This window comes from Carassius carassius, chromosome 3 (genome assembly GCF_963082965.1).
Source record: "Carassius carassius chromosome 3, fCarCar2.1, whole genome shotgun sequence".
In the NCBI taxonomy this organism is placed as follows: Eukaryota; Metazoa; Chordata; class Actinopteri; order Cypriniformes; family Cyprinidae; genus Carassius; species Carassius carassius.
The window spans coordinates 21,612,717-21,636,774 of NC_081757.1; the positions used below are offsets into that span (position 1 = coordinate 21,612,717).

Consider the following 24,058-nt stretch of genomic DNA (forward strand, 5'->3'; position numbering starts at 1 on the left):
TAATGCTGAGTACTGATATATGAAATTATATATATATATATATATATATATATATATATATATATATATATATGTATATGTATATATATATATATTATATATATATATATATATGTATATGTTTATATGTATATGTAAAATTAAAACAATTAAAACCTACGAAACACCGTCATGTTGTTCAGAGACATGAAAAAGTGCTGTGGCTGTGTTTTGAATGATTTTTGTTGGCGAAATAGAGCAAAAACAGCCAATATGGCATCTAAAACTTCTGTTGATATTAACTTTGTTTATTGGGATGCAACGATACCATTTTTTCAGAACCGATCCAATCCAATACTGAAACTTCTGAGTATCTGCCGATACTGATCCAATCCGACACCAGCACGTTTTTTTTTTTTTTAATCAGTGTAGAATTTCTATACTTCCCTGTGTTGACCTGAAAAAAGTCCGCAGCGGAAAGAAGAGTTTATGAGAACTTGAACTTAATGACTTAAATATTAATCTGTACCTTACGTGGAACTATGGAACAACTTCAGAACACTTGAAATACGTCCACGAAAACATGGTTTTCATAAAAACAATGTTTTTGTGCCTTTCGTGGGGCTCAACAATAACACAATAGTATACGCACAATATCAGATTTGGATCAGTCTCATCTGACCAATACCCGATTTGCAGAAAATGCCAATACCGATCCCGAGTATCAGATCGATGCATCCCTAGTTACCCTCCACTGCTGATTTTTACCTATAGTTGACAGGTTGGCAGGTGTTAATTTCAAATCCTGCTGATGGCCAATGAAGACAAAGGCGGCAAACCAACCTGGCAGCGTCGACCTGTACCATTGAACAAAGAGCCTAGCACACATTATTATGCTACATGCAACGACATCCCTCAATCTTTAATGCTGACTGAAGAGTGGAGGAGGCCAGCTGGGTTCCGCAGAGAGAGATGTAACAGGCACCGTACAAAATTCACGCCGAAATAAGCCCGACAGGATGTGACTGGCAAAATGTCCTGCTTATCAGCAGCCTTTGGAGAAATGTGAACAGGTTCAAGTCAATAATTCAAGCTTAGTAAACAGATTATACTTTAAGCCACCATACAACGAAGAGTATTTTCCCACCATCTGCTTTACCCAGACCTGGACTCTGACAGGTCAGGGGAGGGTTTGGGCTACTCCTCTGGTAGGTGCCTAGAGAGCCTGTGTATGCCGCTCATTGTTTAAATGGATGTGAGAGCTCATCTGAGAATCAGCCAGGCCTTCCTAACAAAGACTCTGCACATTTATCATCTTGTTTGTGGAGAACATCTACCTGACAGTTCATTGAGGCAAACCAGGTGAACACGTGGCATGACTCGTACAAAAAGACACTTTTGCATGTCTAAGACTACAACTGGAACCTCAGAGTGTGTGTGATGGATGAGAGGAGCAATAAGAAAGCCTGAAGATGAGAAGAAAGAGGGGAATGGGTCATTTGTGGTGTATGTGTGGTGGGATGGGCCTGTTGCTGATCACAGAGAAGAGAGAGGTAACTCTGCTAAAATAAGCCTCCCATCCTGCTATCCGCTGCTCTACTGATTAACCCAATCAACTCGAACTGGAGCACACAGACCCTCTCTCTCTCTCTCTCTCACTCTCTCTCTCACACACACACACACACCTTCAGTCCAATCAAACAGAAAAGAGACAGAAGCTAATCAGTGTCATCCAGGATAACGAGACACTCTATAATTAACCAACTACCATAGAAAACACGCTAATTTCTCATTTGGCTTCCTGCTTTAAGATGTTTATTGGCTGAACACAGATGGGAGAGACCTGCATTAATGCCACCGCAATGCCATGAGCGTCTAGACGCTAAGGATGATGAGATACCTCAGCACCAGCGATTACTTCAGCTTTATAGGTTATTACTCTACTTATTCACGATACACATGACAGTTTGTCATGTTATGAGCCACTTACATCATTTGAAGTGTCTCATTTGTGTAAATGACGGCATGCGCCCAGCAAACACCATGTGACGGAACAGCCAAAATGTCAGCAAATTAGACTATGCTGTTGTTGCCAAAGTGACAGAGAGGGGAAGAGGGAGAGAATGATTTCTTTAATGCAGAAAGCCATGATAGCCTTTTCTTAGCAAAAGTAATGGGACATCTTAGATAGAGCAAACGCTGTGCACAGAATACAAATGGCCCATTTTCCTCCCTCCCTCATATCAGTCGGGGAGACATCATCACGTTCGCATTGCCAAGATTCCACCCCTGTGGCTTTGTTTACTAAAGCGCAAAGTCCCTGTTTTAGCCGAGCTACACTTTCCACCACTCCCACATCCCAGCTGCGACGCTTCATTAGGCCAAGAAATTAAAATCAGAGCTCGCCGGAGGGAAGACACCAGACGAGGTGCCATTACATCAATAGGTGCCACAAACAGATGATATGAAAGTGCAACGTCTAATGAACTGCCATCTTTATGACACTCCGGGAGAAAAAAACAAAAGGAAGCTTCATCGCTTGTGGCATTACGAAGAACACATGCCATTCCTCCTTGCATGTGAAACTGAATCTACAACAGACGGCCTCTTCATTAGCCTCCCTAGAGGAGAGAAGCACAATTTGTAATGAAATGTGGTACAAGAATCAGAAGACAGGCATGTCAGATCAGAGGTGTTGATGGCAGGCAAGGTGGGAAGGGTACAGGCTGTTATTACAGCATGCAGTGTTTATGTCTGAAGAGAAATGTCTAGACACGTGCACCTGCGAGAGTGCCCAGAACTGAAGGTCACCTGCAGGCAGTGATTAATTTGTAAATAATGAGAGCCATAGAAAGGACTGGTGGATCTGGCAGGTTGGGGATGGGGGTTGGAATGTAACGAAACAAAAAAACATAAAATGTCTTTAGTACCATTTTGACACTTCAAGAAAGCATACATACATACACGAGAGTTGATGATACTGGGGGGAGCGATCTAGCTTGTGTTCCAATGCCATTTTGCAGTGTGGTGAGAGGTTGACAGCATTACAAGAGATGGCTAGTTTTCTAATAATTTGCATTAAGGTAATTTGCATGAAACTGTAAAAATTATATTTGAATAATATTTATTAATCATATTTATATTACAATACAATTATTTATTAGTAAGATTTTTTTAAATAAATGAATATTTATTCAGCAAGAATGTATTAATTGGATCAAAAGAGATAGAAAACACTTTTATAATGTTAGATATTCAAATAAATGTTTTTATTTTCATAAAAGATTTTGGGGGAAAAAAATAATGTTTTACACAAAAAATACTAAGCAGCACAGCAATTTTTAAACTGTAGTAATATTTACATAACTCCATTACTTGAGTGAAAATACAGATACTGCTGGTGAATTATTACTTGCAGTAAATCACTTCACATTACCCTAGAAGAGTAAGTAAAAAACACTCACTGACTTTCAAATGGGCCTTTTCCACTGCATGGTATGACACTGTTCTCTTTTGGGGGGTTTTCCACTCAGTACAGTACCTGGTACTTTTTTCAGTACCACCTCGGCTGAGGTTCCAAGTGAACCATACCATTACCAAAACCTGTAAACTCTGCTGATCACTGATTGGCTGGAGTGAATCGTCACTACCTGCGTCACGAGACACAAAAGACCTGCTAGATTTAAAACAGCACAGCCAGCAAAGGATCGAACGCAACTGTTTTGAACGAACACCTTTTTTAATAACCAAAAAATGGCTGTTTCGTTGTCTGTTGAGGAAGTACAGACATTCCTCTTGTTGATAGCAGAGGAGTGGATCCAGCAAGAGCTTGTTGGGGCAATGCGGAAATAAATCGTTTTTTAGGAGTCACAGCAGTCACTCGTAATTGAGATTGTAGATAGAGTGTCAAAGGACCATTTGAGAGATAGGTGGCGGTAATGCACTTATAAGCCTGCAATATGCCGTAAAGCAAGAAGAAGAAGAAGAAGACGCATCACATGCCGGCTGTTGAGAATGCGCTTGGGACAGTTCGGTCATTGGAGTGAATCAGAGGGTAAAACATTATATAAATAAAGTTCCGTTTTTTCTACAGACTGATTGTTTCACATCTTTACACATCAATGTATCATCACAAGCTGTAAGGTTAAATTTGGTTTTGTTTGTGTTTGTTTTTTTTGACTCTCAAAGCTGGGATTCCCATTCACCTATATTATATGACTGACAGACTTCAACGATTTGAGTTAAAAATCTCTGTTTGTGTTCTAAGGAAGAAACAAAGTCACCTACATCTTGGAAGCCCTGGGGGTAAGAAGATTATCATCAAATTAAATTTTTTGGGTGAACTATCCCTTTAACAAAAGTCAAAGAACAGCATTTTCAGAGACATGGTTAGACATGAGATGTGGGCGGTGAACCATATGGGATGTTTATAATGGGAATGGTTAGACCCACAGGTCATGGCATGATTTTTTTTCAGAGGCATATAAGTTTGATAAACTAAAATAGACACTGCATCTAACTGCAGTGGAGCCACATCAGCCCTTAAAGGAAAGCTCTAAGGACTTCTTCAGAATTGTTTCAGATGATATTAAACAGAACGAATACAATTAACATTCCAGAAAAATATGTCCTAGGATGAAATCCAGATTTGTCAGAAATTTCATTGCATGTATACTGCAGATCCTTCATGTAGCACGATGCACCATTAACCACAGTTGTACTTTAAACTCTGTGGCATAAACACAAAAAACCCTAGAAACCATTCTAAACCATTATTGAACATCTGCCTAGATGTTTAAAACCTTGCGAATGACAAGAATCCAATTGTGCACAAATCTGTGGAGTTTTCTGTTGATTTTATGGGAGGTACTGTTTATCAGATAAAACCTCTATTTTGGCTAATTTCTAATAAGACTTTCAGCTGCCAATAAGTGCGCAGCCCTCTAAGCTCCCATTAGCAAATTCTACCATATTCAAATCTGCTCACATTCCCCCTTAATCAGTTTAGATAATGTTAAAAACCATTCAGATTCTTTGTGGGTTGACTAACAACTCATGAGTGGCAGCATACAAGCTGAACAGGTGGTGCTGTGACATGAGGGGAACGGGACGCCATGAGTAATGACAGAATCACCAGCTGCCTGAGCGAGAGACTAAATGAAGGTGTCAGTGCCCTGTATGGGCTAAGCAGATAATGGCCAATCTAACCTCCTCAGAAGATGTCTCTACATGGTAGTCTGGGAAATGTAGCCCTGAGTAGCTTTGCCCACAGGACACTTCTGATAATTTAGAGATGTCACGATAAAGAGAAGCAGTCAGATACAAAGCAACATCCACACTTACACGGATCAATATCGTTAAACAAACTGCTCAGAGACTGACACTTTAGGTGGTTTCAGACTCAAGAGATACATAGACAACGAAACGAGCAAATATCCAGACAGAGACACACACACACACAAGGCAGGCAGATTTCGAAGTGTGAGCCGTGAGAGTGAGTGTAAATATTATTTATACTCCTCTGAGAAGAAAAAAGAATGAAATAAATGGCCTGACAAACTCAGCTGATGCTGCCAAGCTGGAAACAAAGTTGCTATTACAGAGTACATGAAAATGAAATGAATAAGTGTGAGACGCCCCAGGCTGAGAGAGAGAGAGCAGCTCAGCCTATGAAGGGCGTCCATCCCTCACTCCCTCTCCTGTTCACTTCCTCACGACTCAGTTGAAATTCAGTACACACGTACACAGACGCTCCTTTCCACCACCTCAGACAATCTATTGCTTCGCTCTCCATCATTTCCTCCTCATCTTGCTTTCTTTCTCACGCAATGTTTTATGGATGCCGCTTTGCTGCATTGCAGCTTATGGGTATAGTTTAATTCTGTGGTGTTCCCAAAGCCCTTCCTCTCTCATTCTTTCAGAGCATGGAAATCATGTCTTCAATTCAGGTGATCATTTAAATCTTGGGAAGGGTAAAAAGCAAACAGGTGTAAATGAAATACAAACATTGGGAAATGGATGTCTGACTGTCTGACTGTCAAAGTGAACAATTGGGTTTTTTCTGAAATAGCTACACCTTTGAGGACAACAATGACTGAAAAATTCTAACCATGCAAACAGTATTTTAAGGTAGCTAAATATTAGGCTAAACGCCAAAGATGATAACAATAACTGTAACCATAAAGTTTTAATAAACATTCTAATTCTATGAGAGTAATGAAGTCTACACCACAGCTTTCGTGTAACTATAACAATAACAAGGAATAATATAATTGGAATCACATTCCAAAAAAAAAATCCAGCAGATGAATGATTAAAACATTGACAGCCAATCAGAATCCACCAGATTTTGAAAAGCCGGAACATTTAAAGTAACAGACACAAAGTCTAAATTCACTCCAACCCACGTACTATAAGAATGATATTTAATTTTTTATTATAGCGATTTAATAGAAATAGCGATTGTCTTTTCTTCACATACTGTAATGCACATTATTGGCTTCTTGAATGAGAAGATCATATACACTCTTAAAAATAAAGGTTATTTACTGGCATCAATGGTTCCACAAAGAACCTTTACCATCCCTGGAAACTTTTTATTCCACCTAAGGTTCTTTATAGTGGAAAAATGGTCTTAAGATTATTAAAATGTTCTTCACATGTTCAGTGAAAGTTTTATTGGGGGGAACCAAAACTGGTTCTTCTATGGCATTGCTGTGAAACCCCCCTTTTGGAACCTTTATTTTTTAGAGTTTAATACACACTACAATATTCCATAAACACAAGAATGGCCAGTTTTGATAGTGAATCTGTCATTAAATAAAGAAAAATTTGAATTTTAAATTTCCAAAATGTACACATACTAACTTTAATGAAAACAGAACTGACTTGGAAGTGGCCATTTATACAGCCAGCCAAAATTGTGTGTGCATGTGTGTGTGATGGTGATGACAATCGCTGTCCCTAATCAGTCTAATGAGTGTGATGTTACATGTTTACACTGTCAAAATTAAGCAGATGAGCTGGAAAGGAAAACAGAGAGAATGAGTTTATTTAGCAGACTATGTGTGAGAGAGCATATTGTGTGATTAGCGGACACACACACCCCTGTCCACACAAACATGCTTAAATCACAGCCTGCGTTCTTTGACTATAACACAAGCGTGTCTTTTGTTATTCTCCATCGTTTGTCAAGTGTTTGTTTTCCTGTATCTTCTCTTTTCAATACACCATGTGTGCTGCTATGTCTGTATCGGTCTCGTACATTATTTGGCAGCATTGAATAAACTCTTTCAAACCAGTGTAGCTTGTTGTTTTCTGAACTCTAAAAAGAATGAAAGGGGAGAAAACGGAGAAGAAAAGAAAGAAAGACCAATAATGGATAGACGGAATGTGATGGACAGATGGGAAAATAATGGAAGAGTCAAACTTTTCTTTCCTTTCACTATATCTGATGGTGAAGACTAGCGCCTATGGCAGGCAGACAAAAGCTGACATGTGTACCCAGTCCTTTACATTCTTGCCCTCTCCTAGTCTCTGTCCATCGTTGTTCCCCTACTCCCTGGTCCCAGGGCCTGTGACAGGCGGACAGTATGTGTGTGTGTGTGTGTGTGAGGGCAGAGAGATAACCGCTGCCTTCCACTGTGAGGCTGACATTCAGTTAAAAGCATGAGCTGCCAGACCACAGCAGACCTTCACACAATGAGCTCTAAATAACTATATACCACTATTATTATACGCTTTTATTGTAATCTATTATCATCATTTGAATCTTCGTATATTCAGCGGAAAATATATGCTCTGAATACAACACGATCTCCTGAATGCCCCTAAATCCACTGATTGTAAGATCAAACATCCAGTTATTCAAAACATCCATTTAAAATTTAGTGCTGGGTAAAAGAACTGGTTTTCTGATCAATTAAAAAAAAACAGGTTAATTTAAATGGCCCATTCAAATGATCCATCTCTCAAATCCACCATTACTTTTACAAGTGACAGTGACACAATGTTAAAAACAGTCCTGTCACTGTCCTCACAGCAGCTCTGAGAGCTCACTGACTCTGCAGAAGCAAACAGATGAAAGGGTGGGATGGAAGAGTGTGACAGAGTAATAACGGAGGGCTTGTGTACCTCTGTCCCTCCAGGCTTGTCCAGGTAAATTGCACTTCTTTCACATTCAGTATCCATGCAGACTGGCAACAGGTGGTCCTGGGAGCCATCACCATCTGAGGAAAAACAGAAAGAGGGAGAGTGAGTGAGTGAGGAGGTAAAATGAAGTCTATGATATACTAATGCATATTTTCATTTGGGTCGTAGTGCTCCAGACTCCAGCATATGGAGATAACATCATGTGATCTTGAGCATGTGTAATGAAGTGTGTGGTAGCCTGGTGCGTAGCCGTTTGTCCTGGTGTCAGAATCCTGTGCCCGAGTCTTTATTCCTTCATGTTTACCTCTTGCATGCTTGACACAAAGTATCTACTATTAATATGAAATATTAACATATCAGGAAATTAATAAAATAAATCAAGAAAAGAAAAAGCAACTCAAAAATAAAGGCTGAATAGGGGAAAGAGAAGAACTGGAGGAAGAGCAGTGGAGATACTCATTGACATTCATAGCATCTACCACACACCAAATAGCCACGTAGATCAAACCTGCAGTCTGCAGAGAAACAGAGAATTACACGCAAACACACACACAAGTTTATATTTCTATCATGGTGGGGACTATCCACTTTCGGATTCCTGTAGTGCAAACTGAAAAGCATGGTGCTTGCAATGTCAAGGTCATGGGTGGGATCAAATATAAAGGCAGCTACATATAATATATATATACACATACATACATACATACATACAGTACAGACCAAAAGTTTGGACACACCTTCTCATTCAAAGAGTTTTCTTTATTTTCATGACTATGAAAATTGTAGAGTCACACTGAAGGCATCAAGGGCTATTTGAGCAAGAAGGAGAGTGATGGGGTGCTGCGCCAGATGACCTGGCCTCCACAGTCACCGGACCTGAACCCAATCGAGATGGTTTAGGGGTGAGCTGGACCGCAGACTGAAGGCAAAAGGGCCAACAAGTGCTAAGCATCTCTCGGGGAACTCCTTCAAGACTGTTTGGAAGACCATTTCAGGTGACTACCTCTTGAAGCTCATCAAGAGAAGTCCAAGAGTGTGCAAAGCAGTAATCAAAGCAAAAGGTGGCTACTTTGAAGAAACTAGAATATGACATTTTCAGTTGTTTCACACTTTTTTGTTATGTATATAATTCCATATATAATTCCACATGTGTTAATTCATAGTTTTAATGCCTTCAGTGTGAATCTACAATTTTCATAGTCATGAAAATAAAGAAAACTCTTTGAATGAGAAGGTGTGTCCAAACTTTTGATCTGTACTGCACATACATATTTATACATACATACATACATAAATGTGCCACAATATGCTGGTATTGACTGATTTAAGGAATTATATATTGATATTATGTTAATACTACACATTCGATAATATCATAAATAAGCCAGCGTCAACAACTTTGGATGACAGTCTAACATAGTAGATGGCTGTTTAACAATGGTTGCCTGTCAAAAAATTGACAATAAAAAGAGAGCCAATGACAGTGTAGCTAATACTGACACACAAAATCATTTTGGAGCAGATGACAGCCAAAAGCAAGACACTCTACCCACACCCGAAAAAGTTAGTTCGCCCGTGTGAGTTTTTCTGGATTCTGTTAAGACACTCCAGTCTGCACGCAGTGACAATCAGCATTAAGCACAAAAGGCGTCAATAACACCAGCCAACCTGTTCACCCACTTTTACCTCCATCATCCTGCAAATTTCACCATGGTAGGAGTAAATTTTAAAGTTTACTAGCAGTGAAATGTGAAATTATATATTAAGGTCCTAGTTGGTGTAATAGGTTTTTTTTTTTATATTATATATTACATGGAAGTTCTTATTTTATTTTATATACTGTAAGTACAATGTAAAAACATGTATCAGTACACTGCAAATTATTAATTTAAATGTAAGTATAGTAGTTAAGGCCACCTAATAAAGCGTGACTGTGAATTCTCTTGGCCATGATAATAAAAGAAAGAAAAACAGACATTCTGACAGCTCTAATATATATTTTAAAATGTACAGAGACCAATATATACTCTGCATAAAAAAATTTGTAAAGAGAATTTTGCTTTACAAAACCCAGTGAATAAGCTTAATGTGACGGTGCTGAGAATGCAAAATATTCTTGAATAGATATATGCTGAAAAGAAAAGAGTCATTCAGTTAAAGTGTTATTTTTATTGTGTTTTGTCATGTAAATATATTTAATTAATATCTTTAGTTATCAACTTATCTCTCATAGCCTTAACATATTTAGCAAAATACTAACCTCGAGTTTGGATTAATACAGTACTTAATATGTTAAATAAGCCAAAATTTTTTTGTGTGCCGATCCCCTCAGTGTAGCTGACTTAAAAGATGTTTGTTCTATACAATATAAGCAAAACCTCATACATACTGAATCCCCTTATCACCACCAATTAGAGTGGAGCTGCCTTCCATTCTTGAGATAAAGAATCTATGCTGCCTTTGTTTTCTGTATTTTAAGAACTTTCTCTCTCAGTACATCAGCATAAGGAGAGACTGAATGTGACCATCTGTGTGTACGTGTGTGTATTTTTGACAAACGAAGCATGTGTAATTGTACGGTAGGAGTACAAGCCAGTTGCTTATTGCCACTAATGACTTCAGCTTCCTGCTATACAGTACACAAGCTCACGTCTAGTAGCTGTAGAAAAATAGCAAAAGCCCTCCATGACAAACACACACACACACACACACACACACACACACAAACTTGTTTATGTCATGATGACTGGGCGTTAAATGCCACATCACATTACATGTGACACTAACTTCAAGCAAGTAAAAAAATGGTAAAAGAGGAGATCTCTGCCATTCGCTACCTTCCTGACAGTGCCCTAGTATTGAATATCATTCATCTAATGAATAATGCATTTGGCTGTCACATGTAAAAAAAAGAAAAGAGCAATTACCATCCTGATAGAGCAGATGGAGAATTTTGTCAAACATATGTTGTGCATTCATAATGACACATCCATGTCAAGACTGACTACATTCTGACAGTGCACATTCAAGAATTATAATACTTTTACACTGTACATGTGTTGGAGGGTGTGACTCTTGAACCCCTTTCACACTGCACATTGGTCCCGGAAAATTGCCGGAGGGCCTTCTGCGTGAATGCAAACAAAAGAATGAACTACAATCAGCTCCAAAAATAATTTCTTAACTTGCTCAAGTCAAATTGTTAGGAAAAAGAACATTTATAGAAAAACGGCTGCATTTATTTGGCCAACAATATAACAAGAACAATAAATATTGTGAAATACTATCATTTAAAATAACAATTTTTTATTTTAATACATTTTGAAACACTTCTTTTCTGTGATGGCAAAGCTATATTTTCTCTATTAATCCTTTGGAGTCGATTAACACGTATACGCGTTATGAGGCATTTTCTTCTGATAACCCTGAAAATAACTTAAATTACACTTTCAGTTTTGATCGTACAGATAAAAGCAATACATTAATCAAATCTGTAAAGGGTCTACTTTTTTGTATACAGACATAACAAGAAAAACTTTGTGCATGTATAAAATAAAGATAACAAACGAGGTGTGCTGTCTGCAGCCTTTGTCTGCGCTGATCTTCATTTACAAACACATCATTCAAATGAACTGTAACTCAGTGAATACTCAACGATGAGACATTGTTTGTGAAACAAAGGCTGTTCTATAAAGTGGGGTAGTACTAACTTTGCAAGGACAGTCTGGTGCTTCTGACTCACCCTCTGTAAGTACATTTTTATATTTAATGAATTTGCCACTGATGAATCAAAATGTGAGTTTGAGAAGTGTAGAGTAGGCTTTTTGTTTCTCCGATCACAAATGCAGACATGGTTTTATGTTTACGCAGTGCGATATGCAACTCAACGTTGTCATGTAAAAGCACGCAACACGTATACCTCACTTTTTTAGAACGATGAGCTTTGTAAAAATCAACGCGTTTCAGAAAGGCGGGGCACAGAGAAGGAAAAATATTGTACATTATGTGGAAAATAATGTGTTTTTTGAACCTTAAACTACATAAACACATTGCATTACACCAAATACACAAAATAATGTGCCTGTGGAATCAGAGCTCTTTTTCTGACAATAGTTTATTACCTTGTGTCAGTGAAATCGAAGAAAAGAAAACAATTTCAACTCATATATTCCAAGTAAAACTAGACAAACAGAACACTTTCAAAGTCTGAAATTCCTAATCTGCTTGTCAAAAAAGCACATCAGACAGCAGCAGGAAGCTTGTCCTCATTCAGACAAAGCTGGTCTTCAGACTCTAGAGCTACAGTAACCACTGCTTGGCAGGCTTGACTAGTAACACAATGAAAATATCTGCCCAGAGATCAGTTCTGTATCAGCTGAGGTGGGAGAAATCATTAGCCACACCTGCTTGCTACTAAACAGGATTGCATTTACTTTCGTTTTTCCGAGGGGATTATTTCATGGCCGATTTAAACCAGACAGCAAGTCTCTTGCAGTGAATGCTGTAACTGTTTTGGTCGAGTGTTTGAAGCAGAGAAGGAAGGCTGGAGAATACTAACGGAGAGACAGAGTGCTAGAGGAGAGGAGGAGAGAAAATAAGGTCACTGGGGTGTATCTTTGATCTGCCACTTAGGTGCGGGACGGAGAGCCATGCCATAACTGACAGCAAGGAGTATGATCCGAATAACACCCATTTCAAATCAAACAAGTGGACCCTCTCTTTTCTCCCTCCCTCGCACATATACTCTGACTCTCTTCCCACCTTCCTCCCACCTCCTCTAACTTCTTGGGAACAACATATACCTTTCACTTCATACTATGTTCCTTTCATTCCGTTCAATTGAAATGAGGCTTTGAAGTGCCTTGCATTGACGATTTCTTTAACCGTAGGTCAAATTTAACATGTATCTCTGCTCGCAGGTTCCGCAAACCCATTTTTTTTTCTAATTAAGTGCTGATTCAAACATTAGCAGTTAAAAATGTACCGTATTTTTCGGACTATAAGTCGCACCTGAGTATAAGTCGCATCAGTCCAAAAATACGTCATGATGAGGAAAAAAACATATATAAGTCGCACCGGACTATAAGTCGCATTTATTTAGAACCAAGAACCAAGAGAAAACATTACCATCTACAGCCACGAGAGGGCGCTATATGCTGCTTAGTGTAGACTACAGGAGCACTGAGCAGCATAGAGCGCCCTCTCGTGCCTGGAGACCGTAATGTTTTCTATTGGTTCATTTCTCTTGGTTCATGTCAAATTAATATTGATAAATAAGTCGCACCTGACTATAAGTCGCAGGACCAGCCAAACTATGAAAAAAAGTGCGACTTACAGTCCGGAAAATACGGTAGAACAAAAGCATAAATCAAGGCTGCTGCTTTGATGATCATTGCAATTAAACCATTTAAACCAAACCCACATCCCTGAGGGCCAAGCCTTCTGCTGTTTATAGAAAGCGACATGCAGCGGGAGCTGTGATTTCAGTGCCCACTCAAGCCAACTGAATGTATAATGTCAGGATGTTTCCTTGGCTTCAGAGGAAGCCATTCACTACCCATTACCACCCACTTAATGGGAGCAGCATCACTATGATTTACCTGTATTGCATGTGTGTGTAAGGTGGTGAGAATGCTGCTGGAAATGGTGTGTATTTGTTTTCACCCCCAGTGTCCATCCGGTGCCACAGTCTATCCTGTCAAAGACGATCACCATCATGAAGCTGCAGCCTGTTTCTCACACCAAATCATCTCATAATGACTCCAGGCTACAGGCTCCTATACTCACACACTACTGCAGCTAATTGGTGCAGACAGTTTGATGCCTTCGTGCAAGTTCTAGAAGGTGGTGAAATGCGCATGTGGTAAAGGAAGTTAAAAGCTTTGGAGGGAACCAAAAAACAGGAAAGGAAGATGGAAAAGGACAAAGCGGAGACAGATGTTGATCATTAGGGTTCAGCTAAGATCTTCACACTCCTGTCTCCAGAACAAGCGCCTGACACTAATCCAATAAAGTATTTTTTCTGTGAGAGCCACTATTATTGACTCGGGCATGATGGCACATACATGTAGAATAGGGCTGCTCTAGCATGCATGTCTCTTTCCATCCCCAACATCATTTATCATCCTAAATCACAGTCTACAGCTCATTCGCTTTCTCTCTATATATCTATATCTTTCAACTCACCCAACCTCTCGCTTTGCATTCCAGACGGTCACTGTGACATCATTTCTGTGAAACAGTAAAGGTCAGAGACGACAAACCTTAGAGGTTTAAGATGTCATAATCATAGGACAGAGTACAAAGGCCATGTATGTCCCAACATCCTGCTTACCAGGCAAACAGCATTGCTTGAATGCCAGAACACAGTGTAACACAGAGTTCACCTACAACATGAGGTTATATTTCAAGGTTTCCTTTCGAATGGGAAAATAAAACTCAAAACAAGGAAATGAAATACAGCCTTCTTTTGCATTTAAGTGAAAAACAGTGACTTTGTTCCATCTGATATATGATTCATTTGTCACCTGCCACAGGCTGCATTTACATGGACACTACTAATCCGATCGTAATAGGACTAGAAGCACAATCAGAATAAAAAAGTCACATGTAAACACGTCAATCGAAGTGAATTGGCCAGATCCGACTAAAATTTTTATCGGATTGTAAAGAGTGTATAATCCCTTTTGTAATCCGAGTGAGAGGACATGTAAACACTTGATCGGATTGAAAACCGAAACGGGAAAGTACTGCGCATGCACAGTGACGTAGAAATAGCGTAATGACGCGTGGAACGAGCTGTTCTTCCTGGTGACTAAAGTGTCATAAATAATTGTCCTGTCATTATAAATCTCCCCTTTCACTCAGCGTATGTGAAGCGGAACAGCACCACGTCCCAACCATCCTTGTTTAAGACTCTCATCAACAGACGACTAGTTTTTTTTTTTTTTAAGTAACGTTAAGCAGCACAACAGTTCATGTGCAGATAAATAGAGTAGATAAATATCACGTATGCGTTTTAAAACAGTATGCAAACAGCAGCGGGAAACTCTGTATATTCATGCAGTGTGCGCATGTCAAAAGAGTAAATCCGATCAGAAGTTTGTGACATGTAAACGCGCATATCAACCCGATCACTTTATTCTGCGTTCATGTAAACACTACGTTCAGATTCGTCAATAAGACTGAATTCAATCCGATGGAAGCAAAAAGTGTCCATATAAACGCACCTACTGTCAGATATATTCACTATAAAACAGCATTAATAGCGGTGTTGGCACCATTTTTGTGTTTCCTAAAACTAAAAGGTGGTAATAATATACACGATTTGTGCACCGATTTTCCACCGATTTACTGTCTAGAGAAGTTGATTCTAGTTGGAAAAAATTTGGCAGTCTGCAGATTTGAGTTGACAAATTTCATAGAAAATGTGTTAGTGTATGATGGTGTCAGACTCTTTTTTTCCTTCAGACTATAATACCATCCAATCGGAGGACATCAAACATGTTTGAAATTTTGAGCCGATTTCAGAACACATATCACTTTCATTTGTCACGCATCTCCTAGCAACAAGGCACGTGTTTCTGCATGAGTTTGCTGTGATTGAAACAATTGGTAGTAAAGTCTGGTTGTGTGTATTCCTCAGTTGTTTAGTTTATAAGGGCCATTTTTTCCAAGATTTACGATTCATTAGCAGCTAATGAATTGGTAAATAACTTTAACCTGAAAGTGCAGTAAATGGTAAAACTATTTGCGTTACAATCCAGTGTGTTTATAATTATGATAATACTTTAAAATAATATGATTACAAATTAGTTTGCAATGTAAAGCAGTATTACAGACTGATTTTACATGGGTAAAATAACTGGAAGTGAATGATACTGGAAGCCTAATTCTGTCCGTGTCCATTCTTATGTTGAAAACAAAAGTGCGTTCAAAAGGCAGCCAATGATTTAGAATGCAAATAAATGCAAGAATGAAGGCTAACCGCAATTTAGTATGAAAATATTTCAATGATTCATCACCATCAGCTACATTCCCAGTGGTAAACAATTATGTCAATGGAGTGCAGCAGTTAATGCCAATTTAATTGCAGAAAATAAAGAATAAAAGAAAATGAGAATATGAATTCAGCACCTGCTTAAAAAAAGTTATTGTAGTATAATGTAAACACTCTTAGTTTTGTATTATTTTGAACATCTTTATTTTTTAACAATTCTATTTTCATTTTAATTTTGATTAACATTTTAGTAATTTAGTGTTTTTATCATTTCAGTACTTATGTATTTAGTTTTTATTCATTTTTAGTAAAAAAAAAAAGTTGTTTTAGTACATTAAGGCAAACTCAAATGAAGTAAGGTTATCTTTTTTTATTTCATTTTATTTTAGTTAACATTTATTTTATTTCAAGTACATTTTTTTACAGTTTTAGTTTCAGTTAACTATAATAGCCCAGATGCCTACAGTCATAAAGCAAAAACCACCTGACTGATTGGAAGTCAAATGTAAACCTCCCATCCTTTGAAGCTCTTTGCTGTGAAAACACCATAACAGCTTGAAGTGACATTTTCCAAAATGACAGAAGAAAGAGATCAGAGGAAACAGATTAAAGAGTGCAGAGAAGGGATTTTGTTTGGTCAGATCAGTTAGCTTTGAATATAAAGGCCAAGCTCCTGAGATGCAGCTCACTTGAACACATTCAATCTTAGGTCATTTCACTTTGCTTATCAATCATTTATGTTATGTGAGATTTCACTGCTGGGGCCACCCCTGCTATCAGTGGGATGCTTTTGGAAAGGGGAAATTTGTATTGTTAATATTTAATAGGATCCCACAGGAGCTAATATTCAATTTGGTGCCATGTGTGTGTGTTGAACCTCTGTGTTGCGCATGTTTTGCCGTTAGAAACTCAGGGCTACTTTCAGATTCTGAACTGCATATTATGCATAATATGCATGTATTATCCCAGAAATCACAGCCAGTGTTTGGTTGTACTGGAGTGCATGGATGTAATACCAACTCTAAACACAACACAAATGGACCTCACATAGTGAAATGCTATACTCACCAAAGTCTACGAATGCAGACTGACCCACTTTAATAGCATTCTCCGGTCCCTTTCTAGACAGAGTTTGGTTGAAGTTCCCATCCTAATGAACAGAAAGATTTAACAGGATTAAAACATGCGCTATCATTTCATTTAAAATGTACATTTACTTTCATACAGAACTTGCAAATGTAGAATAAAAATCCTGTCCTTGAGCATCAAGGAAAACGCCTCTAATTTCTAAAGTGTCAGCGGAGCCATCAGAACAGAGCTAATAATTTTGTGCATCAGCCACTGTGTGCATAAATGAGAGGAATCCTGTACTGACATAGGCTAGGGATCATTGCTGGGCGTCTGTATTTCCTGATGGACATTACGAGACAATGCAGCGAGACAAAACAAATATGTGTGGTCTGACAGTCTGACCAGCTGAATTTAAAGGGGGAGTTTCAATCTGATTGACAGTGCATGAGGCAGTGGGGCAGAGAGAGCAGAAGGCAACAGACGGCAGACGTGCCGTGTAGGTGTGGACTGAAGGTGATTGGCAGGTAGGCAGCAGGGGTTACAGAATGACGGCCAATTGGAGTACGGAGGGGTCAGAGGGCAGGGTAAGGCTACTGTGCACATTGATTAGCCCATGTAAGCCAGAGCACATTGTGGCACCGTGATCAAAGTGCATCTTGGAAACCCACTAAGACAGGAGTTTCAAAAAAGCCTGGGAGACTCAGCCTACAAGCTGAACACAGGCTTCCACACAAAAATGCTGTACAGGGCACTCACTGTCCACCACAATAACATGAAGAAGACAGTAGAGAGACATACATTTGACAAGGACCAGATCAAAGCCACATTACTACTGAATGACGAGTCATTCGTCATTCCCTAGATGCTCACTACATGTCTTTCAGGATATGGATAGAGAAGACAGGTAGATGAACATGTCAGAATGAATGAGAATTAAAGAAACAGAAAGACGTAATCAGAACAAAGAGAAGGTGAGACACAGAGCTACACTGTTTTGTATATCACCATCATGAAGCGGCAGCCTTATGTTAAACTGCTTTAAATGACTTTTTCCCCCACATCAATCTACACTTCATACACCATAAAGACAAAGCAAAAACATATTTGAGATTGACTTCATTCCAAGTTAATGAGGTTTTTGATATTTTTGATAAACAAATATTAAAAAGGGAAAAACTTAAATAATTATATTGCATAAGTATTCATAACTCAGTCCTTGAAGCTGAAGTTGAAGCCCCATTTGCTGTAACCGCCTCAAGTTTATTTGTCAGTAGATGCAACAAGCATTGCATCTCCATTTGGTGATTTTCGGTCCATCTTCTTTGCAGATCCTCTGAGGCTCTGTCATTTTAAGGTTTCTCAAGACGTTTGTCTGGGTTCAAGTCCGAGCTGGTTGAGTCACTCAAGGGCATTTACAAAGATGCCCATAAGCCACACTTGCATTGTCCTAGTTGTGTGCGTAGGGCTATTGTTCTGCTGGAAGGGGAACCTTCTGCCAAGTTTGAGGCTCTGAGCACTCTGAACCAGCTTTTCATTAAGGATACCTCTCTTCTACCCTGACAAGTCCCCCAGTCCTCTCCACTTAAAAACACCCTCCCAGCTACACCACTAGGATATTCTTGGTCAGGTGTTCCAAGACATTATGTTTGTAATTGAAGTTTATCAGACCAGCGAATCTTGTTTCTCACAGTCTGAGAATCCTTTAGGTGTTTTTTTGTTTTCAAATTCCGAATGGGTTTTCAAGTGTCTTCATTGAGGAGAGGATTGAGTCTTGCCATGCCATCATAAAGGCCATACTGGTGGAGTGTTGCAGCGATGTTTGTCTCTAAGTTTCTCCCATCTCCAGAAATTTGTATAATCATGGATAGTTTGGCCAGCTCTACAAAGAGTCCTGGTTGTTCCCAACTTCTACCATTAAGGAATATGGCTCTCACATGCTCCTGTGAACCTTCAATGCTGCAGATTTGTTTTTTTGTAGCAATTCCCAGATTTTTGCTCAACAAAATCCTGCAGACCATTCCTTGGTTTTTGCTCTGATATGCTTTTCAGCTGTTAGATCTAATTTAGACAGGTATGTGCCTTTCTAAATTATGTTCAATCAATTGAATTTGCCAAGTTAAAGCTAACCAAAGTGTAGAAACATCTCAAAAATGAGCCAGAAAATGTGACATGCTCCTGAGCTAAGTATTAAGTGTCACAGAAAAGTGTATAATAACTTACGCAATGTTTTTAGAAAAAAAAAATCCAAAGTTTTCACAAATTAGTTTTTGTTTTCTTATTAAGATGTATAAAATGTAGATTGATATGCAATAAAGTCATGTAAAGCAGTTTAACTAAATGATGAAGTGTTTCAATAGAAAGCTGGCCTTCAACAGAATTCCAATGTGTTTTCTGTAACACTTCACAAGATCAATCCCCCTTCCACACCCACCAACCTGTAACTGACCATAAATCATTTCATTACCTCCAGTACCATCTGAGGCTCAGTCAGCACAAAACACCTCGGTCTAATCACTTCAGCTCGGCCAGATGCAGTATTTCTGTCAGCATTCAAAGTCTTTCAAAACCAAGATGGCAGGGTGGTAATTGGTCTTATTATATGTGATGACACATACTGCTTTGGCTCACAATTTGAGAGGGGAATAGGGGAAATATATATATATATATATATATATATATATATATATATATATATATATATATATATATAAAGTCTCTTTGAATCTTGTTTCTAATATTATTTTTAAATAATAAAAATGAAAGGTTTTGTAAAGAAACAAACTGGGTCACATGAAACATTGAGGCGGCACATTTATTTAATCTTATAATATATAAAATATTCACAAATATGCATTCTTTAAAAAAACAGACACATTTGGCACCCTAATGGACTAGGTGTGTTATTAGTCTTTTTGTAGTGGTTGTCCCACTTGATAAACGGAGATGGTTTATACGGCAGCTCTTGGCCTGAGGGATTTGTTCATAATTCTCATGAAGCACAAAACTCAAGCGCCTCCTAACTTCTGTGTGGACAGTGTTTATCCATCTCCATTGAAAACTCCCTTGAGCCTTTGCTCTGAAACTGCAGCCACACATCTGTTGTTCATGTATAATATCGATTGGTGTATGATTGCGGGAGGCAGTTCAACTGTAATGTGATTGTGGCTTATGTAAAGATAATGGTGACTTGACTTGCTCACCCTAATCTTCTCAGAGTAGAATGAGGCCATGTTGAGTCACAGGGTCTGTCTCATTGGATTGATTGAACACTGATGTTAATAGGAAGGGGCTGTAACTGTGGCATGTGGGCCTCAGGGGGTTGTGAGTAGCTGTGTGTGTATTCCTGGAGAATGGCTAGATAGAATCAATGTTGTTAAGGGGCAGTGACAACAAATTTCGATACAATAAATTTACTGGTCTTTCATAATGAAAAAGATTTAGAGAAAATATCACATGTGAAACATACATTTTCATTTCTAGAAGCACTTATTGCACTATTGGTTCTAATCTCACTAATCTAATCTCACTAAGGCTTATTTGTCTCCTCAAAGCAATAGTTCACCCAAAAATGAAAGTTTAAAAACCCTGTATGATTTTCTCACAGAGATTTGTTGAATTGTTTTTTTTTGTGATCGACTTCCAATGTATCGACAAAAAAATTAAAATAATAATGTTCTTCAATATCTCTTATTTTGAGTTCCACAGAATAAAGAATAATGAAAAAAAGTTTCAGAACAATACGAGTGGAATTCATTTTTGGGTGATCTATAATTTGGGATAAATATATTAGCAATTTTACTGACTTAGACCACACCCTCCAAACACATGACAGCAAACCTGATGTCAGATCATGCAAAAATATTTGCTAATTATTATAAAGATTCTTATGGTCTGGGTCTGAATTAAGATTATTTTATAGACAGGAAATGTTTTACAGTCATTCTGATCTCCCCTTATACAGGCAGCTAAAAATGGCCAGACAGCACTATTGGAGTTGTAAAAGCTGTAAAAGAGGATGTGCCATAACATTCTCTGAGGGCTGTTGGACTGAGGCGTTTTGCTAATGCTTACTAAATGCTGAACCTCGCAGTTTGACAATCATTAGCAAACAGAAAGCATTCTGTTATAATAGGCGTTACGCATTTTAAGAGATTTATGGAGTGAATACCATTAGTTAATTGTTTTTCAACAAAAAAGCTCTTGCTGCTGTGCCATAACCATGTTAAATCCCTGTTTAACATGTACAGCAGAGAATTTTGAATATATTGTATTGCATGCAGAACACACAGGCAGGGCTGCATGATAATGGTGAAGGTAATAATCACAATCACATTTTATCAAAAATTATAACCTTGATTATTAATCATGACCATTCTCATTTGATTTTTTAATTTTCCTTTCTTTAAAAAAAAAAAAAAACTTTTAATCAGAATTATTGCACTTTCAAATAAGCACAAATTAACCACATACAGTTTCCTGATTTACTTTATTCATCTAAACACATTCAATACTTTATGAAAACTGGTAAAACCTCAAGAACTGGTCTTAAAATGTAACACAGTGAAATTCATAATATTAATTCCAATAATTTCAAATTACATTAACAGTTTTCTAATAAAAAAAATAATATATAGTGTATATATATATATATATATATCTATACTGCGGTTGCTCAATAAATTCATTTGTTACAGACATAGTCAGAGCGAATAAGACAAGCAACTTTTGTGAAGGAAGCCAGACTGGCTGTATTCAGTGCTTAATTTGTAAATTGCGAGGTCCCGGAACAAAGCGGGGTTACGGATCCGGCATGTGATTACAGGAGGAAGAGGTAACGGAACACTCGCGCAAACACATTGCTGGACCAGTTTAAGTGATTTTAAGAGCGTGCACCAGTGTATAATATAACACAAATTTTTAATTAGTTTTTACCTATTTGTTGGGCCCCCTGTCAGCCAGGGGCCCTTGGAATTGTCCTAACTTTTCCCCAATATATGGCGCCCATGGTTGCATTTAGTCTGTAAGGTCATGAATAACATGGAAATGCCATGCGATTTTAAAACAACAATTTCCAGGACTAAAAACGTTTTGAAAAAGTTGTGGAATTTTTCTGTAGTTTCATGGCACACTCTGCTAAAATACAGGGGGAAAGAAAGAAAAGGCAGAAAAAATCAATAATTAAAGAACACTGCTTGTGTTGTATCAGACACGTGCAATTAACATTAGGCTATTTAAAACAAGCTCAAATGGAGTTAACAAGGTCATTGACTGGTGAATGAGGAGATCTGTGTTTTTTCTGCATATGAGGCAAGTGCAGCGTATTAAATGCAATCACCTTTTACAGGTTAGGGTATAACGTTTATTGTTGCTATGGGCGCTTAGTTTTTCCTTGTTGTTTAATACACTTAGCCAAAATCTCATGATATAAACAATTAAGCACTTATGCACAGCAGGATATTTAAAAGGTACAAAAGTATTTTGGCTAGATGGCAAAAAACCTACTTCTCCAGTCTTCAAGCACACACAAACGATAGCCTTAACAGAAAATAATGTACTATTGAAACAGTTATGCGTTTACCCTTGCTTTGCGGATAAGCGGAGATCCATCTCCTCCAGGCTGTGCGCGCGCGTCAATCTGAGTGAAGGCGTGTGAGAGCTTGAGGATCCAATGGCATTACAAAGTTTTACAAGCTCCTTTAAACACTTATCATTGGTTAATTTTTTCTAAAACCCTGTGATTTAAAATAATAATAACGAATTATAATAGAGATATTAATTTTGGATAATTTTTCACGGCACATATCAGGCTATTCTCTGTCTGCCATACGGAAACGCCGCCCCTGGAGGAGGGGGATCCGCCAAAATGAGGTGCCGGATCGGATTTCGGAGGTGCCGGATCCAGATCCGGCTTATTCCAGCACAAATTAAGCCCTGGCTGTATTGCACATTCATTTGATGAAAAAATCAAAATGGAGATCGCGATACTCCAACATACAAGTTTGCTGTTGTTTTCAGACATTCAGTCTTTTTTATGTTCAGAGAGAGAACACGGTTGCCAGGTAGGGAAACGGCATAAAGCACTGGGTGGAAAATGCATCCATTTAAAAGAAAAGCTCTGATTGTGGCATTCAAATTGCCAACATATGGCAAACCCAAGCTTAAAAGTTTGTGGAGGCTTGTTACCAATGCAAAATAATGGAAAGTCAAAGAAAAAAAATTTTCAGCATAAATAACAAGTGGGCCAATATTGCAGACAATTATGGTTGAGAAAAATAAATTGTGATTATATCAGAGTGATAATACAATTAATTGTGCAGCCCAAGAAATATTTGTTGATGACATAAAGAAGCACACATTTCTCAAAACGATCACATGAATGTTACATTTTTGAAAATACTTTTATCCAAAGCGACATGCATTCAGGGTACACGTTTTATCAGCACTTGTTTTCCTGGAAATCAAACTCATGACCTTGCTGTTTTACTGTTTGAAAGCTATGCTATGCTGCTATGCTGGGATAAAAGAGCTGCCATGTGTGCTGACAGGAATTCAACGTTACTATCTACTCCATATTCATCCACAGAGATCTGAAGCCCCTGGTAGTATATACATATTGTAAAGCAAGCACATAAAGAGGGTCTGATTGAGGCTTTGGATTGTAAATACAGGCTGCAGGTTGATTGTGTGGCTCCTGTGCGAGCGACACAATATGCGTTTAAAGGGTCACTCCACCCATTTGCATTAAGAGGTCCATTGTTAGAAAACCAGTCATACTATTGAATGGTTGTGCAACATTCTCTCATTTTCCCCTGAGACGAGAGAAATCCACTATTTACCTTTTTCACTTCCTCCTACAAT

The 24,058-nt window shown here is 38.3% G+C and overlaps 1 protein-coding gene across 2 annotated transcripts in view; it reads right to left on the reverse strand.

Moving 5' to 3' along the window:
• LOC132123329 (T-cell immunomodulatory protein-like) overlaps positions 1 to 24,058 on the reverse strand; it is a 142,581-nt gene that overhangs the window by 75,199 nt on the left and 43,324 nt on the right. For both annotated transcript variants that reach the window (XM_059533885.1, XM_059533892.1), the window contains exons 8-9: positions 17,198 to 17,279; positions 8,113 to 8,207 (exon numbers count right to left, since the gene is read on the reverse strand). In XM_059533885.1, coding sequence (XP_059389868.1) covers positions 8,113 to 8,207; positions 17,198 to 17,279 — 177 coding nt within the window. The remainder of the gene's footprint in view (positions 1 to 8,112; positions 8,208 to 17,197; positions 17,280 to 24,058) is intronic.